An 18,893-nucleotide genomic window follows, 5' to 3' on the forward strand; every position below is an offset into this window, starting at 1 on the left:
ATTTAGGCTCCCTTGAAGGTGCCACTACGCAGATCTTTAGGTTAAATTTGACAAGACCTGGAGAACAACAAACTTGGTTTAATTAACATTTAACACTAATTTAAGATCTGTAAGCAATACTTGAATTGAATCAAAGCTGAAGGTCGTTAATGACCTGCTGCACTGGAGGGGGCATCCGGATGGAGATGTAGGCCCCGGTTATTATTCAGGGACAAGCTAACATTATTAATGTAAACAACAGTAAAGGACTTAATTCTGAGCCTTGTGGCACTCCTTTGGTTATGTTAAGAAAATTAGACTGAACTCCATCAGCAGATATACAGGACTTCTATCGTGCAGGTAATTTTTTAACCAGCCGTAGGCCCCTTGGTCTAGACCAATTACGGGTAGCCTCTGTAGCAGGACTGCATGATCAACCGTATTGAATGCTTTCGACAGATCAATATAAAAGGGCATCGCAGTGCGGTTTCCTGTGTAGTTCGTTAACTATGTAATTTATGACTTGAGAAGCAGCCGAGATGATGCTGTGTCCTGGTGAGCATTCAGAATACAATTTCTATCTTAAAAGGACCACACCTGAGAATTTACCAAGAGTTTTAAGATTGGCCGCAAATTATTATGATTGCAGGGATCACTACCTTTGTGGAGTGAGAGAGCAAAGGAATAATACCCAAGAGAATGGATAAATAAAAAAATGTGTTAAGGGCTCCACAGTCAGAGGTGCAGCAAGCCGTAGAAGACACGGGTCAAGCATGTCTGCCCCAGTGGACTTTTTTAACATCAATAACTAAATGAGTGTCAAGAACTTTCTTAGTAATGACTTGCTAAAGAGAGAACAGTTGGTCAACATTTACAATAGCAGGCATGTCTGTGATTGAACAGGGGTGCATCAGCGATGCATGTGTCATGAACAGTCTTTTCAGAGTTGTCCTTATTGCCCTTTTCAAATAAAATTGAGTTTTGTCTATTATATTATTGGAGTTAAACAGAACCTCATTGAGTAAAGAGGTGTGACTGCTTCTTTTAAGCAATTTAGAAGATCAGATGTGTCTGGTTTGATCTGGTTTGGCTAGTACCTCACTGTGTAAAAATGTCTGGAAGGATTTTGAAATCTGATATCTTAACATGACACTAGCGTTTGGGACTTCTGTGTTATCAAGTTGTTTATTTAAATAACACACAGACAGGCAAGGAAACTTCCAACTTATGTTCCCATTCATTTTCCCCATTGGAAACAAGTGAGAGTTCAATGGTGCATATGGAGGATGCATTCAAGGTAAAGTCATATTCAAATGTGGATGGAAAGGAAATGCATTGCACTCTGATGACCACCAGGTTGTACCCTTTCCATGCATCCAACATTTTTGCACTTTTGGTGCGAGGCCTAAATTGCATTCTCTTTAAATATGACCATAGCGCATAACTTATGGCCTGTGGGGGGGGGGGGGGGGGGGATTCTAACTACATAGCCAGCAGTAAGATTTGAGCACGATTTTCAAAAAGACAAGTGAGTACCACTTAAGTTCTGCAGACTCGGTACCGGGCCCTAATCATATCACCTCAGAAAATGACGAGATGGGAATGCTGTGCCTTGAGCAATTTGGCAGGGTGTTCCTTCAATGCTTCAATAAATAGCTCTGGAAAAAACTAAATGGCAACCAAAATTACCAAAAGTAATTGAAAACTGTTTAATCAAGAGGTACTCTGCATGGTCATACTCCAGCTGAAAATGACTTCTGTATCTCTACTATACTAAGGACCATTTAATTGGCCTTCCCATTGTAACAGAAACCAGGGAGCTAGGAGCTTCTGTCAGTGAATGATTGAGAACATTGTGCCCATAATTGGAACTCTCAGAGTGCAGCTTAGAAATGTTTTTCCATGGCGAACACCTGCGTGAGATCTCTGCCAGCTTTAAGCCTTCCTGTCATGGGATACAATATTAGACTCCCTGCATGGAACCACTGCATTGTGGATAATCAGTGTCAGACACAGTATAGTATGAACCCCTGGGAATAGGAACCGCAAAGCCACAAAAACACAAACACATACACTAATATATACATGATCCCACTGCCAGAGTTTGTCTGGCAGTGGGGAAGACATACAGACCACCGTAGCAGTTAGAGACATTGGGACTAACTATTTAAATTCAGTCAATTCCAGAAATGTTAAATTAAAGTTAAACTACATGGGCAATTGTGATTTTTGGGCTATTACACCAATTGATTCTTTAAGAACATAACTATATAAATGCCTCATGAGCCTAGTTCAACTGTGGTACCCCACTATAACCCAACATATAATCTTGTTTTACTCGTTTGTTTGTAATCAATGCAATTGTAAACAAACACTGTGGAGCCTCAAAACATCGTTCAAACTATAATTTTGATATCATAGCTGGTTAGTTCTTGCATCCATAGTCAATGAATTTAAGAGTGATTACATTTTTCCATCCCGCAGAGGCGGGGTGACTACTTTGTTATTGTTTGAACAGCAGACTGCCCTTTTATGAAGCAATGTCTCCTTTTTTATATAGTTTATTTATTCAGACGAGACCAAAATAAACAAACAAGATACATACACATGCACAAACATATACAGCCTAACATCAACATGACTTTCCTATCTCTATTCCCACCCACCCTATCCCATCCAGAGGTAGGCAGGCCTGTAGCCTATGAAATGGCCAATAGGCCTACTGAATGATGTAAGTGCATACAAAGCAACACAAAACAAAAAGAAAACAATGCATTGGAGAGGTGCCAACAAATATTACAGGTCATTCTTCTTTTCCATTTGTACATGGTGAAAAGATTCATACGGAACATCATGCTATATATAGGCCAATGTATACACAATTCAGGGAGACAATTTCATTCATCATCAGGTCATAATCTGGTATGGTACACATTGAAGGGAGAATATCATTAATGATATAGAAATGTGGGGGTATCTAAGAGCATGGATAACTAGGTACTAGCTCCACCTGCTGACCACTGCAGGAATGGACCCCATAATAGGTCAGTCAATGCCCTTACCCAATGTCTCCATCTTTTCAAAGAGGACTTTCTTGGACATTTCTTCAATTTGCCACGTTAAAACAAATCAAATGTAAATGCAATTGACCCCAACAACCCTGAAATCTGTAACCGCTTATCTTTCAAAGGAAAGCAAGTGACCATGACAAAACCCTAGACATTACTAACATGGCTAATGAGTTAAACCATTTGATTTCATGCCACTGCTCCCAGTTGTTGAAGTGGTTGAACTACCCACTATCTGATCCACTCATGCACAAGGGCAACAGCAGTGCAATGTTCCCATGGGCAGTGACCCTCCCACACATCTCTCCATATAGAAAGTGTGTCAACTGCCTCATTGTACTCTGCTGTGCAGGGCCCTGATGAAGTCAACATGACAACCCCCTGTGAACCCACTGAGCACCCGCCCAAATTCCGGCTCAGAATTATGAAGGGAAGCGATGAGAGACTCTTCCATAAGCGGCCCATCACCATTCAAATGACAAGTGGGGGCATGAGGGGGTACAGATAGGGATAAAGCAAGTGCCCTCTCCCACACACGATGTCCACAGGAACTGTAGATAGTGGGAAGTGTCTGAAATAGTAGCCATGACGAAGCACACACACACAACACCATGAAAGTATTTACCAGCGAGGGAAGTATTTGGTGGAAGAGTGTTGGGGGTTGGGAAAATACCCATATTGAGTTACCCTGGGCTAATAAACAACGAAACAGACCGATTTTGGCTTTAGGGTTGGTCTTTACAGGTTGTGACACATTAGCTCGGCTATTCAACTGTGACCTGCAGTCTAATGAAAGCTGAAGCCGTCAACCTGTTAACATTTCAACACTGAGCTGCACCACTGCAGTTCACTTCAGAAAATCAAGCAATTTTGCTATCGTAACAGGTACCACATGAGTAGTGTAATATACAGTATGACCAAAAATGTTTACAAAAGTAAATCACACATTTGTGCATGTTTTAGGGCAATTATGTTAATGTGGCATACTCAGCATCTCAGCGATCACCCAAAAACGAAGTAATATGAGAGCCATTTGTTACACCCAAAACCCATTTGTTTTGCACAGGCTGATGGACTTCAACCAAGGGACCATTATGTGGGTGAGTGTAACCAGATGGTCTGTCAGCGGGATTTTTTCGGGGGGGTCTTGACTAAGATGACTAAGATGATAGGCTGTAATGGATAAATAGAGCTGTACCTCAAGGCAGCTCTAATAGGCAATACCAAGCACAGATGCCTCAGCCTCACTGCTGAACTACTGCTCTTAGATATCGGCAATAAAATTCCTGCCCTCAAGGACTCATTTTATAACATGAGTGCAGAGCATGACTTGCCCTGAGGTCATTTACAATGTGACTTATTTAATTTAGCCTGGCACATACTCTGAATGTTTCAGAGAATCACATTGGTGTTTCCTACATTTCTGAGACTTTTCAGATTCACTCTACAGATTCACTTAGTGTCGGACCAGAGACATCTTGTCCACTAAAGCCTGTCAGTGGAGCAAGCTGTCTAGAGATAGCAGTGCCGTAAAAAGAGATAGTGTAAAGCCGGATGATATGAATGTGAGCACTGAAACTCCAAATACACCACCCTGATCAGGGTGAAATGGCATCACTCTCCACCACTATATTAATTTGACAACTTTGTAATCTGGAGCCATTTTCAGTACCTTTAAACAACTATAAACATTTATGGGGTCTTAATAGGGCAAACAAGGTGTCTCTTCAGCCATGCAATCTCCATAGACAAACATTGGCTGTAGAATGGCTGCTCAATGACTTTCAACGTGGCACTGTCATAGGCTGCCACCTTTCCAACAAGTCAGTTCGTCAAATTTCTGACATGCTAGAGCTTCCCCGGTCAACTGAAAGTGCTGTTATGGGAGTGGTGTAAAGCTCGACGCCATTGACTCTGGAGCAGCGGAAACGAGTTCTCTGGAGTGATGAATCACGCTTCACCATCTGGCAGTCCGATGAACAAATCTGGGTTTGGTGGACGCTACCTTCCCGAATGCATAGTGCCAAATGTAAAGTCTGGTGGAAGAGGAATAATGGTATGGGGCTGTTTTTCATGGTTCAGACTAGGCCCCTTAGTTCCAGTGAAGGGAAATCTTAATGCTACAGCATACAATGACATTCTAGACTATGCTGTGCTTCCAACTTTGTGGCAACAGTTTGTGGAAGGCCCTTACCTTTTTAAGCATGACAATGCCCCTGTGCACAAATCGATGTCCATACAGAAACGGTTTGTCAAGATCGGAGTGGAAGAACTTGACTGGCCTGCACAGAGCCCTGACCTCAACCCCATCAAACATATTTGGGATGAATTGGAACGCCGACTGTGAGCCAGGCCTAATCGCCCAACATCAGTGCCGACCTCAAATAATGTGCTTGTGGCTGAATGGAAGCAAGTCCCCGCAGCAATGTTCCTTCATCTAGTAGAAAGCCTTCCCAGAAGAGTGGGGGCTGTTATAGCAGCAAAGGTGGACCAACTCCATATTAATGCCCATGATTTCGGAATGAGATTTTCGACAAGAATGTGTCCACATACTTTTGGTCATGTAGTGTACCTACACCACCTCCTCTCCAACATTGTAAGAATATTTTTTAATGTTTCATGTTTTTCCATTTTAGGAAATGTGTCTGCTGAAGTATTTGAAAAGTTATGTGCAGATTCAGAAAAACGCCTACAAAAGAAAATGCACTCATTTGACATAGAAACCACAAGCATATATGTTTCCACATTACTACCTGGCAGGGAGAAGAAAGTCAATTGGAGCGCAACATGTGGTTTAGAGATTTTACCACGGCATGCTTAGGCCAAAAGTGAATCCTGAGAGCCCCCTCTCACTGTACCATAACAGCAGGGCGGGATCTAATCATGAGATCGGAGGCTAGAAAGGTCAGTGACGGCTGAGAGCTGACTTAACTGAATATAATGAGCTACCATCCTGGTACACGGATGGCATAGGCAAATTATTGCTCAACCCAACTTCTACCCAACTAGCAGAAGAAAAATGTTGCATGTGCACCCAGTGGCATCCAAAACAAGTTTGTTGCTGAAAGCAATTTTCCCACTTTTATATGCAGACTGAACAGGGTTTATGTTGGACAGGGAAAGGAAAAAAAAGATTCTACCAGTACCATTTATCTTTCCCCCATCATGCTCAAGGCCATTGAAATACCTGCCACATATGTCTCCAAGTTGAAACAGTCACCAAGCTAAAATAAGATCAACTGTCATGCAAGTATATTCACACACAAAGGTGGGCTTGCTGAATGTATCACACCAAACCACAAAAAAATTAAATAATCACTTCCCTTGTGCTCAATGTAACACGACAGCTTATTTGACCATGTAGAGAGCAGAATGCACAAACTTTGACAAGCAATTCATACAACCAAAATGTAATCATTTTCATTTCAAAGTTACCATGTACTGCTTGTAATGTGTATTGCAATGGTTTATTCTATGAATACATGTGACAGCTTGTTGATATAAAGATGGCATGCCAAAAGATTATGTATAGAAAGAACACTACATGCCAGGGTGTCCTTCACTCCTTTAAGTGCACATGAAAGAAATAAAATGTCTCTATAAATACTCCATTTAAGTCTGGGAGGGACAAATCATATAACACGGAATCCAACTGTGACCTTCAGCCCCTTACTCTGGTTTTATTACATCAACTCAAACTCTATATACATAAACTTCCAACTTCATCAAGTCCCTCTCCCTCAAAAGTAGACTATTTATCCTGCACCTAACTTACATTATGCTAAAGTCTATAGCTATAGCTCCAGAAGAAAATATAATGTGTGTGTGCGTTCATGTGTGTGTGTGTGACACATTCTTATACATTTTAGTTAGTCACTGGCCAACCGGAAGACTTGGACATACATTGACATGCGACCGGTTTGGGTTGTGAGGAAAACACTAGTGCCATGCTAGTTTAGTCTTTGCACACACCATTGTTGTTGCCGAAGGGTTGAGTTGCAAACAGAAATACACTGGTTAGTCCCCTGAACCTTCATATAATGCGCTTAAAACAAACTGTGTCAGGAATAGCCCAAAAAACACGAGATAAATGTCCAAGGACTACTGGGTGACAAAAAAAAGACAAACAGGGGGTGGGATTGGGGATGGTTGAAAATGGATTTCCAAAAAGGGAATACATTTTAACCAGGGATTACCTTTCTGGTTACTAACTGACAAGCACTGATACCCATCGTCCTCATCAGGCAAAGAGTGGCACTCCATAGAGAGGCTGCCCTCATCGAGGACTGTCCAGCAGCTGTCCTGCAGGACCTCGCAGAAGCTGCGGCAAGGCCAAGGCGGTGGCAGTCCCCGGGGGCACCTGGGCAACAGCAGCAGGCAGAAAAACCACTCCAGGCTATGGTGGCAGCGCGACCTCAAGAGCCACGCCCAAGAGCCCAAAACAGCCCGGACCTCCTTCACACTGCTGTGATTGAAATAGTTGGGCAACACAAAGCTGTCGCCACCCATGGATTTGCAGAAAGGCAAATGGAAATCTATTGGCCAGCAACGTGGGGATTCCGGGGCCGGCGTCTCACTAGTAGCTAAGAGAGAGTGGTTGCTGTCAAAAGGGGTTAGAAAATCACCTGAGACAGTGTATTCGTCAAAATACTCTGTCGAGTTAAAATTATTGGTGTTCCAACTAGAGCTACTGTCAATTACTCTGTTGCTACTTCTGTTACTGGGAGTTGTCTCAAGAGAGACATTAACACTTGGGACGGGCTGACTGTCTATGGGGAAAACCGTAGCATTCCACTCAGCTGTTCTGTTGTGCTCATCCAAAACACTTTCTGCTAGGTCCACCTTGACAATACCCAGCATCTCATTCTCTTTCCCTGCAAGCACATTGACATTCTCTGCTAAACCGATGAGGTCTGTGGGTAAAACTGTTCCCTCCTGGCTATCCCACATAGAGGCTCCTGGTTCAGATCCAGATTCAATGCTAGATCCAGATTGAGACCCAAACCCAATTCCAGACACAGGTCTAATTTGAGACCCATGTCTGATTTCAGACTCTGAGTCAAATTCAGAACTAAATTCAGACCGAGATCCGAATTCAGAACCAGATCCAAATCCCGACCAGGACCCAACTCCAGACCCACTCCCAACCCCTGACCACTCCCAGTAACCAGATCCCATACCCTGTACTGTGGACATGTCATTACCAGGTTTGCTTCCCCTTGACGTGGGCCGACCGGCACCCTTTTCCATTGGGCGCTCATTCCTGGCTTTTGACCTCACAGTGGTCAGCTTGGGGGCCTCCGTGGCCTTTGCATTCTGGTTCCAAGTTTGAGCAAACTTATGTATCCCGCTTTCTATTTCAATGACATCTGCCCCCACTTCTTCAATGTTCTCCGGCGTTGGTGATTCATTGCTAGTCACTGGGTTCCCAGATCCCTCATTGTCAAGCGATGGGGCCTCAGTGGTGCCATCTATACTGCCCCAGGAAAACCACAACGCCTCACAACGGCCCACCAATACTACCACTAAAAGGGATATACTCAGCTGGAATCCAATCTTGCAATCCATCCCGCTGCTGCCCAAATGTACTCCACCAGCAGTGTTGATAAGGTTCCCAGAGTGAACTGTGACATGCCCACTGCCACTGATTCACTCCACATGCTCCATTCTCCTCCAGCACACTGCAGACCACCAGCCAGAGGGGGGAAAGTGAAGAGAAATGCCTTAATTTGAAGGCGGGGACAAGGAGGTCTCATCCTTATTGGTTGCCCTTGTAACTTTTCCCTCCCACAGCTCCTCCTCCTCCTACCCTCCTTTTGTCCCAGCAGTGAAAAGGGTCTCTTTAGAAAGGATACCTTTAGAGAAAACAGCTGGTTGACTTTCAATGTAAATGTTGGTGCTTTTCAATGTTTTACAGAAAAGGGCCATTTGTTCCCTCTGAGTTAACCTCTTTGTACAAACATGAAAAGTAGAAAGTCCACCAGCCTATCTTAAAAAACTAAAGTATGTGAAAATTGTAGGCGCACGATGGAAGGGCATAGAGAATGTGCAGGGTTTTATGGTCTTGCTTGTTTACCTATGTAATTTCATCTGAAGTCTAGAGGCTTATAAACGTAAACTGTAAATGCATTACATACTCACCCATTTCTATGAAAGATAAACATATGTGGTGAACATTCACTTATTAATTTCACCAGACAAATGATAAAATAGCCTATTAGCTATCTGTCATATGACAGCGGTAATGCAAAGATCAATTTTGGCAAGGAAGAAACACTGTCCAAATTGTATATTATGATCCAGAGAATAGTCTAATAATACAATTTCTTAAAGAACGACTGACCCTAAAAAACAACTAATCCCTTTGAAAATGGGCTTATGTGCCATTGTTAATGTTGTTAATGTTGTAAATGACCATTGTAGCTGGAAGTGTACAGAGGCCCATTATCAGCAACCATCACTCCTGTGTTCCAATAGCACATTGTGTTAGCTAATCCAAGTTTACCATTTTAAAAGGCTAATTGAGCATTAGAAAATCCTTTCTCAATTATGTTAGCACAGATGAAAACCAATTTGGTGGCATTATTTGGTGGCATTCTCTCTGAGCCTCTTTACTGTGTCGCCACCATGCTCGATGCAAGGACCGCTACTTTGATGTAGACAAGAAACAGGGTTTACGTGAAATGTTACATACACAGCTGGACAAGATAGAAACGGACACAGTGACAGTGATACCATCGATCACCACATTATTTTGGAGCGATTGGAGACCCAAATTGGTCTACACGGACAAGTTCTGGCCTGGTTTAGAGCTTATCTGTCAGAAAGATATCAGTTTGCTTAACTTGACTAGAACCCAACAAATGTATCATATTACTCCAGTGCTAGCCTCTCTACCCTGGCTTCCTGTTAAGTCTAGGGCTGACTTCAAGGTTTAACTGCTAACCTACAAAGCATTACATGGGCTTGCTCCTAACTATCTTTCCGATTTGGTCCTGCCGTAAATACCTACACGTACGTTAAGGTCACAACACGCTGGCAAAGAGCTGGAGGCAGGGCTTTCTCCTATAGAGCTTAAATTTTACGTAATGGTCTGCCAATCCATGTGAGAGACGCAGACTCGCTCTCGACCTTTAAGCCTTTATTGAAGACTCATCTCTTCAGTAGGTCCTATGATTGAGTGTAGTCTGGCCCAGGTGTGTGAAGGTGAACGGAAAGGTACTGGAGTGACGAACCGCCCTTGCTGTCTCTGCCTGGCCGGTTCCCCTCTCTCCACTGGGATTCTCTGCCTCTAACCCTATTACAGGGGCTGAGTCACTGGCTTACTGGTGCTCTTCCATGCGTCACTTGAGTGAGTTGAGTCACTGACGTGATCTTCCTGTCCGGGTTAGCGCCCCCCTCGGGTTTGTGCCGTGGGGGAGGTCTTCGTGGGCTATACTCAGCCTTGTCTCAGGGTAGTAGGTTGGTGGTTGAAGATATCCCTCTAGATATCCCTCCAGTACTTTTGCTGCAATAGTTTGTGTCGGGGGGCTAGGGCCAGTCTGTTATATCTGGAATATTTCCTGTCTTATCCGGTGTCCTATGTGAATTGAAGTATGCTCCCTCTAATTCTCTCTCTTTTTCTCTCTCTCTTCTATCGGAGGACTTGAGCCCTAGGACCATGCCTCAGGACTACCTGTCCTGTCTCCTTGCTGTCTCCAGTACACCTGGTCATGCTGCTGTTCCAGTTTCAACTGTTCTGCCTGCGGCTATGGAACCCTGACCTGTTCACTGGACGTGCTACCTTGTCCCGGACCTGCTGTTTTGGACTCTCTCTCTACCGCACAATTTCTGTACAGCACTTTGTGACATCGGGTGATGTTAAAAGGGCTGTATGAATACATGTGATTGATTGATTGATTGATTGACAGTGCACACTGAGGAAGAGAGGCCACGGACAGACAGAGCTGAAACTTCCCTGCTTGACATGTATGATGAAATCCTGGTTGAGAATGAAACGACTGAACAAATTAATAACAAAGCAGCATAACAAGTAAGTGAAAGAAATAGGTTTTGATTACGATCTAATCCTAATGGGGACATACGTAAATGCCAACAAAATAACTTTTTGGTCAGTGTGGTTTGGTATCTGTGTGTGTGAAACCTTTAACTAGGCAAGTCAATAAAGAACAAATTATTATTTACAATGACGGCCTACCTCGGCCCAACCCGGACAACGCTTTGCCAATGGGAATGACTCCCAATCATGGCCGGATGTGATACAGCCTGGATTTGAAACAGGGACTGTAGTGACACCTCTTGCACTGAGATGCAGTGCCATAGACCTCTGTGTCGTGTGTGTGTGTGTGTTTGTGTGTGTTGTGTAATTATTCAACTGTACTATAATGCTTAAAAGGCCACTAAAATGTTTAATATTGGTATTGTTTTTCTTGGCAAGGAAAATATCGGATATCGGTATTGGCCAAAAATGTCATATCGGTGCATCCCTAGCCTGCAGTGCTTAAGGTAATGCACAGGACCGACTACACTTAGTCTTAAGTTCAAAAAAAAAAATGTAAGTGTGCAGTAAGACACGGAAGATTTGCAGACACATCCAGCGATTGAACTAATCTGGTATATTGCTCTCATGCGTTTCTCCCCAGTGGCCACATGAGGTTCGCAATTAAGAGCAGAAAGGAAAATTTGGGACTGTATAATGATCACTTGTAGTGGAAACAAAGGCTAATGGACTCATAATGTCATTTTCCCTCACTGGAGAGGATATTGGCACAACACTGTCAAAATGAAATGTCCATTGTTGCTGATTGTTTGCCAGTTTCTAAGGAAATGAACAAGTCACTCCAAACTAAGTTGACCGCAACAACAAGCACAAGAGATAGAGGAGGTGCTGACAACTTTAGAATAAAGCAGTTTATTGATTTATTTCCATTTGCAGTCCAAGTGATAACTCTTTCATTGTGGTCAGAACGTCATAAAAATCCACAACACCAATCTCCCTTAGAACTCTCTTTGATTATCGGGTCCTTTTATTTGGCCCCCCGAGTCTTCTATAAATAAATCAAAAATAAATGTTTTATTTTGCACAAAATAATACCAGGAAATCCGATCCAAGTGATTTTAATTTAAGAAATCTGTCCCAGTCTTCCCACTCATAATAGAGAGCCACGTGATCGTATACAAATGTAAGCAAGAGTTGAAATGAAATGTCAAACATTACATCTGTGTGAGGTCAATTTGCGGTCTAAAAATTATTTGTAATTATGTTTACATTTTAGTCATTTAGCAGACGCTTTTTACCAGAGCGACTTACATGAGAAATGAAGGTCAAGTGGCTAGCGCAAGAGCACATTTACAGATTTTTCACCTAGTCAGCTCTGGGATTCAAACCAGTGACCTTTTGGTTACTGGCCCAACACTCTTAACTGCCAGGCTACCTGCCGACCCTGCTTTTTCCGGCCCCCAGACCATCCGCTGAAAAAAAAAACGGCCTGCGGCTGAATCTAGTTGATGATCCCTGGTTGAGGATGAAGGACTTGATGTGTTGTCCTATGCAATCACATAAGCAATGTGCATTCCCACCAGCGTGATCACAGAGCTAGCTTCCTATGCTAAATGAATGAGCAAACTCCTCAAAATAGAAAATGGTCTGTATTAGTTTGACAAACTATATATAGGCTCCATGTACAGAGTACATTAGATTATTTAGTGTTCCTTGAGCAAAAACAAAAGGAGTTCTGTTCTAAGGCCTACTTCTCTCTGAACATCTCTCTGAGCATGCTGAACATGCTGTTCCATTTCAGCAGGCACTGATTGTCAAAGTGAATCAAGTCGATCCTGGCTCGCTTTGCAGTGAAGAGCAGTCCGACACGGCTAAGAATTTCACAGAGGCAGGCAGGCCCTTGTTCATTTTGAGGGACAGCTTCTTTATTTATGGAAAGGAATGAAGCAAGTCCATATTGTCTGACACACAGGCATGGTACCCATCCAACTTCCCTGTACCTTGTGACCTTTTTGGCATCAGTGATGAGAAGAAATCATCTTCATATGATGAATGCTGCTCTGTCTCGTCCTCTGTCATTGTGCCAAGATTATGTTTTGTGTAGACCAAACCTGTATAGTTGTAAATACACAACATACAAATATGGAATATTTCAGCAAATAAATTCTGCTTTATGTGGCAACTTAGTTCATCATATCACGGACATTACAATAGCCCAGACAGACTTTCCATACTTATTATTCTCAGATACTGGGACTGTAGTGAGTTCATCACGTTCTCAGACCTAACAAGTTGTCTAACGTTGCGATGAGTCCATGCCTAGCTGTACCTATTGTGTAGACACACAATTATATATACAGTGCCTTGCGAAAGTATTCGGCCCCCTTGAACTTTGCGACCTTTTGCCACATTTCAGGCTTCAAACATAAAGATATAAAACTGTATTTTTTTGTGAAGAATCAACAACAAGTGGGAGACAATCATGAAGTGGAACGACATTTATTGGATATTTCAAACTTTTTTAACAAATCAAAAACTGAAAGATTGGGCGTGCAAAATTATTCAGCCCCCTTAGGTTAATACTTTGTAGCGCCACCTTTTGCTGCGATTACAGCTGTAAGTCGCTTGGGGTATGTCTCTATCAGTTTTGCACATCGAGAGACTGACATTTTTTCCCATTCCTCCTTGCAAAACAGCTCGAGCTCAGTGAGGTTGGATGGAGAACATTTGTGAACAGCAGTTTTCAGTTCTTTCCACAGATTCTCGATTGGATTCAGGTCTGGACTTTGACTTGGCCATTCTAACACCTGGATATGTTTATTTTTGAACCATTCCATTGTAGATTTTGCTTTATGTTTTGGATCATTGTCTTGTTGGAAGACAAATCTCCGTCCCAGTCTCAGGTCTTTTGCAGACTCCATCAGGTTTTCTTCCAGAATGGTCCTGTATTTGGCTCCATCCATCTTCCCATCAATTTTAACCATCTTCCCTGTCCCTGCTGAAGAAAAGCAGGCCCAAACCATGATGCTGCCACCACCATGTTTGACAGTGGGGATGGTGTGTTCAGGGTGATGAGCTGTGTTGCTTTTACGCCAAACATAACGTTTTGCATTGTTGCCAAAAAGTTTAATTTTGGTTTCATCTGACCAGAGCACCTTCTTCCACATGTTTGATGTGTCTCCCAGGTGGCTTGTGGCAAACTTTAAACGACACTTTTATGAATATCTTTAAGAAATGGCTTTCTTCTTGCCACTCTTCCATAAAGGCCAGATTTGTGCAATATACGACTGATTGTTGTCCTATGGACAGAGTCTCCCACCTCAACTGTAGATCTCTGCAGTTCATCCAGAGTGATCATGGGCCTCTTGGCTGCACCTCTGATCAGTCTTCTCCTTGTATGAGCTGAAAGTTTAGAGGGACGGCCAGGTCTTGGTAGATTTGCAGTGGTCTGATACCCCTTCCATTTCAATATTATCGCTTGCACAGTGCTCCTTGGGATGTTTAAAGCTTGGGAAATCTTTTTGTATCCAAATCCGGCATTAAACTTCTTCACAACAGTATCTCGGACCTGCCTGGTGTGTTCCTTGTTCTTCATGATGCTCTCTGCGCTTTTAACGGACCTCTGAGACTATCACAGTGCAGGTGCATTTATACGGAGACTTGATTACACACAGGTGGATTGTATTTATCATCATTAGTCATTTAGGTCAACATTGGATCATTCAGAGATCCTCACTGAACGTCTGGAGAGAGTTTGCGGCACTGAAAGTAAAGGGGCTGAATAATTTTGCACGCCCAATTTTTCAGTTTTTGATTTGTTAAAAAAGTTTGAAATATCCAATAAATGTCGTTCCACTTCATGATTGTGTCCCACTTGTTGTTGATTCTTCACAAAAAAATACAGTTTTATATCTTTATGTTTGAAGCCTGAAATGTGGCAAAAGGTCGCAAAGTTCAAGGGGGCCGAATACTTTCGTAAGGCACTGTATATATGCACAATTTGACTAACTGAGTCTCAGGCTTTTAGATTAACGTTATCCTAATTTACAAAGACAATTTACAGTACATAGCAAAAAAATCCTAAATCTCTCTAAATACTGTGTCATGAATATTAGATAGCTATCTATACTAGCTAGCTAGTTATCTTACCTCTACAATATTTCCTGAAGTTCGAGGCAGAGTTTGTGTCGGCTGCCAACTCTGCCATCCTGGGTAAGCAAAGCTTGTATTGAATCACCTCTCTTGTGCTTGAAGAACTGGTCACAGTCTCCTCCATCTCCATTGTTTTCACACACACCGCTTTGATATAAAAACATCTTTCATGACACGTCTCAAACTAAACTAACTTATTTTTGCATTTTGCTGGAATCTCCTCCGCATCAGAAAATTTGCTTATTCCTGGACGTCCCCGACGATGTAGAGACAAAATTCCATTGAACTGATGCCGTGTAAGTCGCCTTTTGAGTGACAGCGCCAGAAAGTTTTCAACACAGGAAATCTACACAAAACAAAAGTACCTTGAGTGCAGTAGAAAATTAAAGGCAAATGCCCCAGCTTTTCACCATTTATTTCACGTCCGCTGTAAAGATAACGCAGATCGAAAAACATCCTGTCGTCTTCTTATGTGAGGCATGTTCATTTGTAACTGGTAATTATTTGCGAGGATGTGTGAGGTATGCACTGTTATGTCTAAGTTCAGTTTAGAAACTTGGACACCATTCTTTTATTTTTTTACATTTTTTACTGAGGGCCCTTGGCATGTTGGGAAAAGGTTAGCAGTACCGTAATAAAGGTTTTAAACTGCATTTTGTAACTTGTATTTATGCACAATGGAATAATAAAACTAATACCATTTCTAATTTGTGGATCATTTTCCTTTCAACGACTTTAGTAGTGTTGTTTTAGACTTTCCTGCACACAAATTCTCAGTAAATTGGATGGAACCATACTTGAAACTTTACTCCTTTAACTAATGATATCTGGGTGACATAGACCATAAATTCCTGTTCCAGTATAAAATAAAATAATCACACTGTAGGTTAAGCCAATCAAATGAAGATATTTTGAATAGCTCTTGATGAAGTGTAATACACAAATTACAGCATTTCAGAAGAACCGTCTCCCACCAGTGGAGAGAAAGATAAGAAAGTAAATGCTGCAAAGACGGTATATAGATCGAAACAACACTAAAACAGTAGTAGCAGCAGAGGAAGTTAAAAGACTGTCCTGAAAAAATAAAGTCTACATTCATTTAAATTCCCTTTGGGTCAAAATTCTGAAAGTGTCCAGATATTAGCTTGGGATATTGCAGGAGAACATCCCAATCCCACAGCAGACAGAGACACCTGGATCATGTTCATTACGGCATGCAACGGGAAAACTTAAAATCTGCGTTCCTCCCAGTTTAAGGGTGTTTTCACATATAGTCCTCTTTAAAAGAACCGATCTCAGCCGACTTTAAAGTGAACTATGGGCTAAAATCAATCAATCAATTATTTTTCCAGTTCACTTAATCTATTTTGTGGTCCTAGTCCTAAGCATTCACATTGTTATGTTTAGAAAGGAACCAACAGGTTTTTCCAACATTCACTCAATGCACTCTGGGTTTTTACCATGTGGAGGACAATCCATTCGATCAGAATGTGTTATCAGACAGCTAGATGTACGTACTTACATTTTGGAAGCTAATAGATTGCATTTAGTTAAAAGATGAGTAATTGTAATCAATTCCTATTAACAAGACACTATAAACATGAACCAATATTATTGGTAACATAATACATAGCAGAAGAATAACTGCAGATTAAATAATGCTAGAATTGAACATTGATTTTGTACCCTATATTGTGATCCTCCCCAAATATGTTGTTCAAACCCCCCAATCAAATGAATCATTTACGAAGCACTCTAATCCTATAGAGAACATATTACAAGCAAATAATCTGAACAAAAAATTCCACACATTTTGGAATGTATGTCCATCCTTGACAGACGCTAATCAATATCCATAAACGGCTCACGTTTTTCCTGCGAACCTGCACATCATCATCTTCCCTCTTTTGTGTCACCAATGTGAGAACTTATGGCACTGGCAGGGGAAACGGTGTTGTAGTAGTCTAGTGTGTGGTGCAGGAATAATAACAAGGGAACCTGGGGAACTTTATGTTCAATTCTGTCTAAAAAAGGGAACCGGACCACAGAATTCAAGCGAACCGAACTCAGACCACCTCTCGAGATGGTCTCAGTTTGGTTTGCTCCAAGGGCTCTTTTGAGGTGTCTGAGTTCCTTTGGAGTGTTCACACTTCACATGAAATTGGCTGAAAGGAACCAAGTGTGAAATCCTACGTCTGTTTTCTTCAGTTTGGAGCATACTGAAATAGGCTCAGAGGTTACTGTCGGATGGAATCACAGTTGAGCTGAGTCACAAGGGATCACCCCTTAACACCATCAAGGAACCGACATTTGCACAGAGGCCAAATTAACTACAAAGAAACTCTATGTGAAAAGCACCCAACAAGGACCTGGCCTGAGAATGCTTGTTACGCCATGCAGTAACTATTATTGGATGTAATATCTTCTTTGGCCAGAGTCCAAAACATTTTGGGAGTCGTGATTGTATACCAAGTCTGAGGGGTTCGTGGAGGCATGGTGTGGCAGATATGAACTTGGCATTGAACCTATTCTGTGCAATCAGGAGGTGGCTGTTGAATGACTGGCACTGGAAATGTGTATAGTGGACAAGGGCAGTTGGATGCCCATCGACGTGATAACTTGAATGGAAAAACTGGGACAAGAAGCAGAAAATGGTTGAATTGCATACTTATTGTCTTTTTGGCATCACTCGTAAAGCCCTGTGCGCTGAAATCACAGACAATCTCCGCGTGGGTTTGAAACATCCGCTTCCTCTTGTCCAGTTCACATCCAACCCACCTCTCCTCCACAGCTGCTACCTATTGTGAGGAGAACACTCTTCCCACAAACAGGAAGGTGGGAGGACATCTTTCCAGAAAAGTACTAGTCAAAAGAAACCTGAAACATTTTTAGAGGCACTCGTTTATAAGAATACATAGAGTTCATTGAAGATGAATTTGACCCATAAAAAAATGACATAGCATGTACAAAGAAAGAGACATCAATAGGCTTTAAAGCAGTAGTCTAAATAAACCTTTCCTGGAGTTTGTCACTCAAATTGTGACTGGAAATTATGACAAAATGGTATGACTGTTCATATGAAGCAGGAGTGATACCAAAGCACTGTCTCCTAACCTGCTTCCCCTTCTTCAGACAATACCTATGTAATATAACCCGAGGAATGACTCGTAAGGCTGCCGTTGTCAATGAGTCAATGAATGGTCTTGCCTAATTAAAAACGGCAACAAAAACAGGGTAATCCAATAGGCCGAGCGCCGTCCAATCATCTACCACTACGCACTACTATTCACAATACATGACCTCTGAGATTAGGTGTCTTCTTAAATCGTACAGCAAATATACAATGGCTAGGCCTAAATATAGCTTGTGTGAATCATTTATGGGTATTTGCAACTCTATTTACAACCTCAGACCTAGCTCTCATTCATATATTTGATAAAGCAGAGTGGTGAAAAAAAGACATTGAAGTAGACTGGGGGCCATAAGACTGCAGCTAGTTCGAAGTGTGTAACATATCTGGGTCCATTTCAAGAGGGTGACCGTTAGCGTTGGTGCCTTTTTGACTGCAGGCCAAACAAAATAACTCAGGCAGGATAGACGGCGACAATAAACCAACTTGCAATGAGGGGATCTTTAGTTACACGCCACACACCCAGGGGCCTTTTGGCAGCCCCTCTGGCCCTTGTTGTTACAGC

The 18,893-nt window shown here is 42.1% G+C and overlaps 1 protein-coding gene across 9 annotated transcripts in view; it reads right to left on the reverse strand.

Annotated features, from left to right (window-relative positions):
• LOC110501280 (collagen alpha-1(XVIII) chain) overlaps nt 1-18,893 on the reverse strand; it is a 177,229-nt gene that overhangs the window by 84,099 nt on the left and 74,237 nt on the right. For 2 of the 9 annotated variants that reach the window (XM_021578713.3, XM_021578712.3), the window contains exon 1: nt 7,244-8,750. The exons of 3 other annotated variants lie outside the window; for them this stretch is intronic. In XM_021578713.3, coding sequence (XP_021434388.3) covers nt 7,244-8,615 — 1,372 coding nt within the window. In that variant the 5' untranslated portion in view covers nt 8,616-8,750. Of the gene's footprint in view, nt 1-7,243; nt 8,877-18,893 lie in introns of those variants that run through there. 4 more of the 9 variants (XM_090215267.1, XM_090215266.1, XM_090215269.1 and 1 more) reach the window with 3 other exon arrangements.

Source organism: Oncorhynchus mykiss, chromosome 22, assembly GCF_057628025.1.
Source record: "Oncorhynchus mykiss isolate SJ-2025 chromosome 22, ASM5762802v1, whole genome shotgun sequence".
Taxonomy (NCBI): domain Eukaryota; kingdom Metazoa; phylum Chordata; class Actinopteri; order Salmoniformes; family Salmonidae; genus Oncorhynchus; species Oncorhynchus mykiss.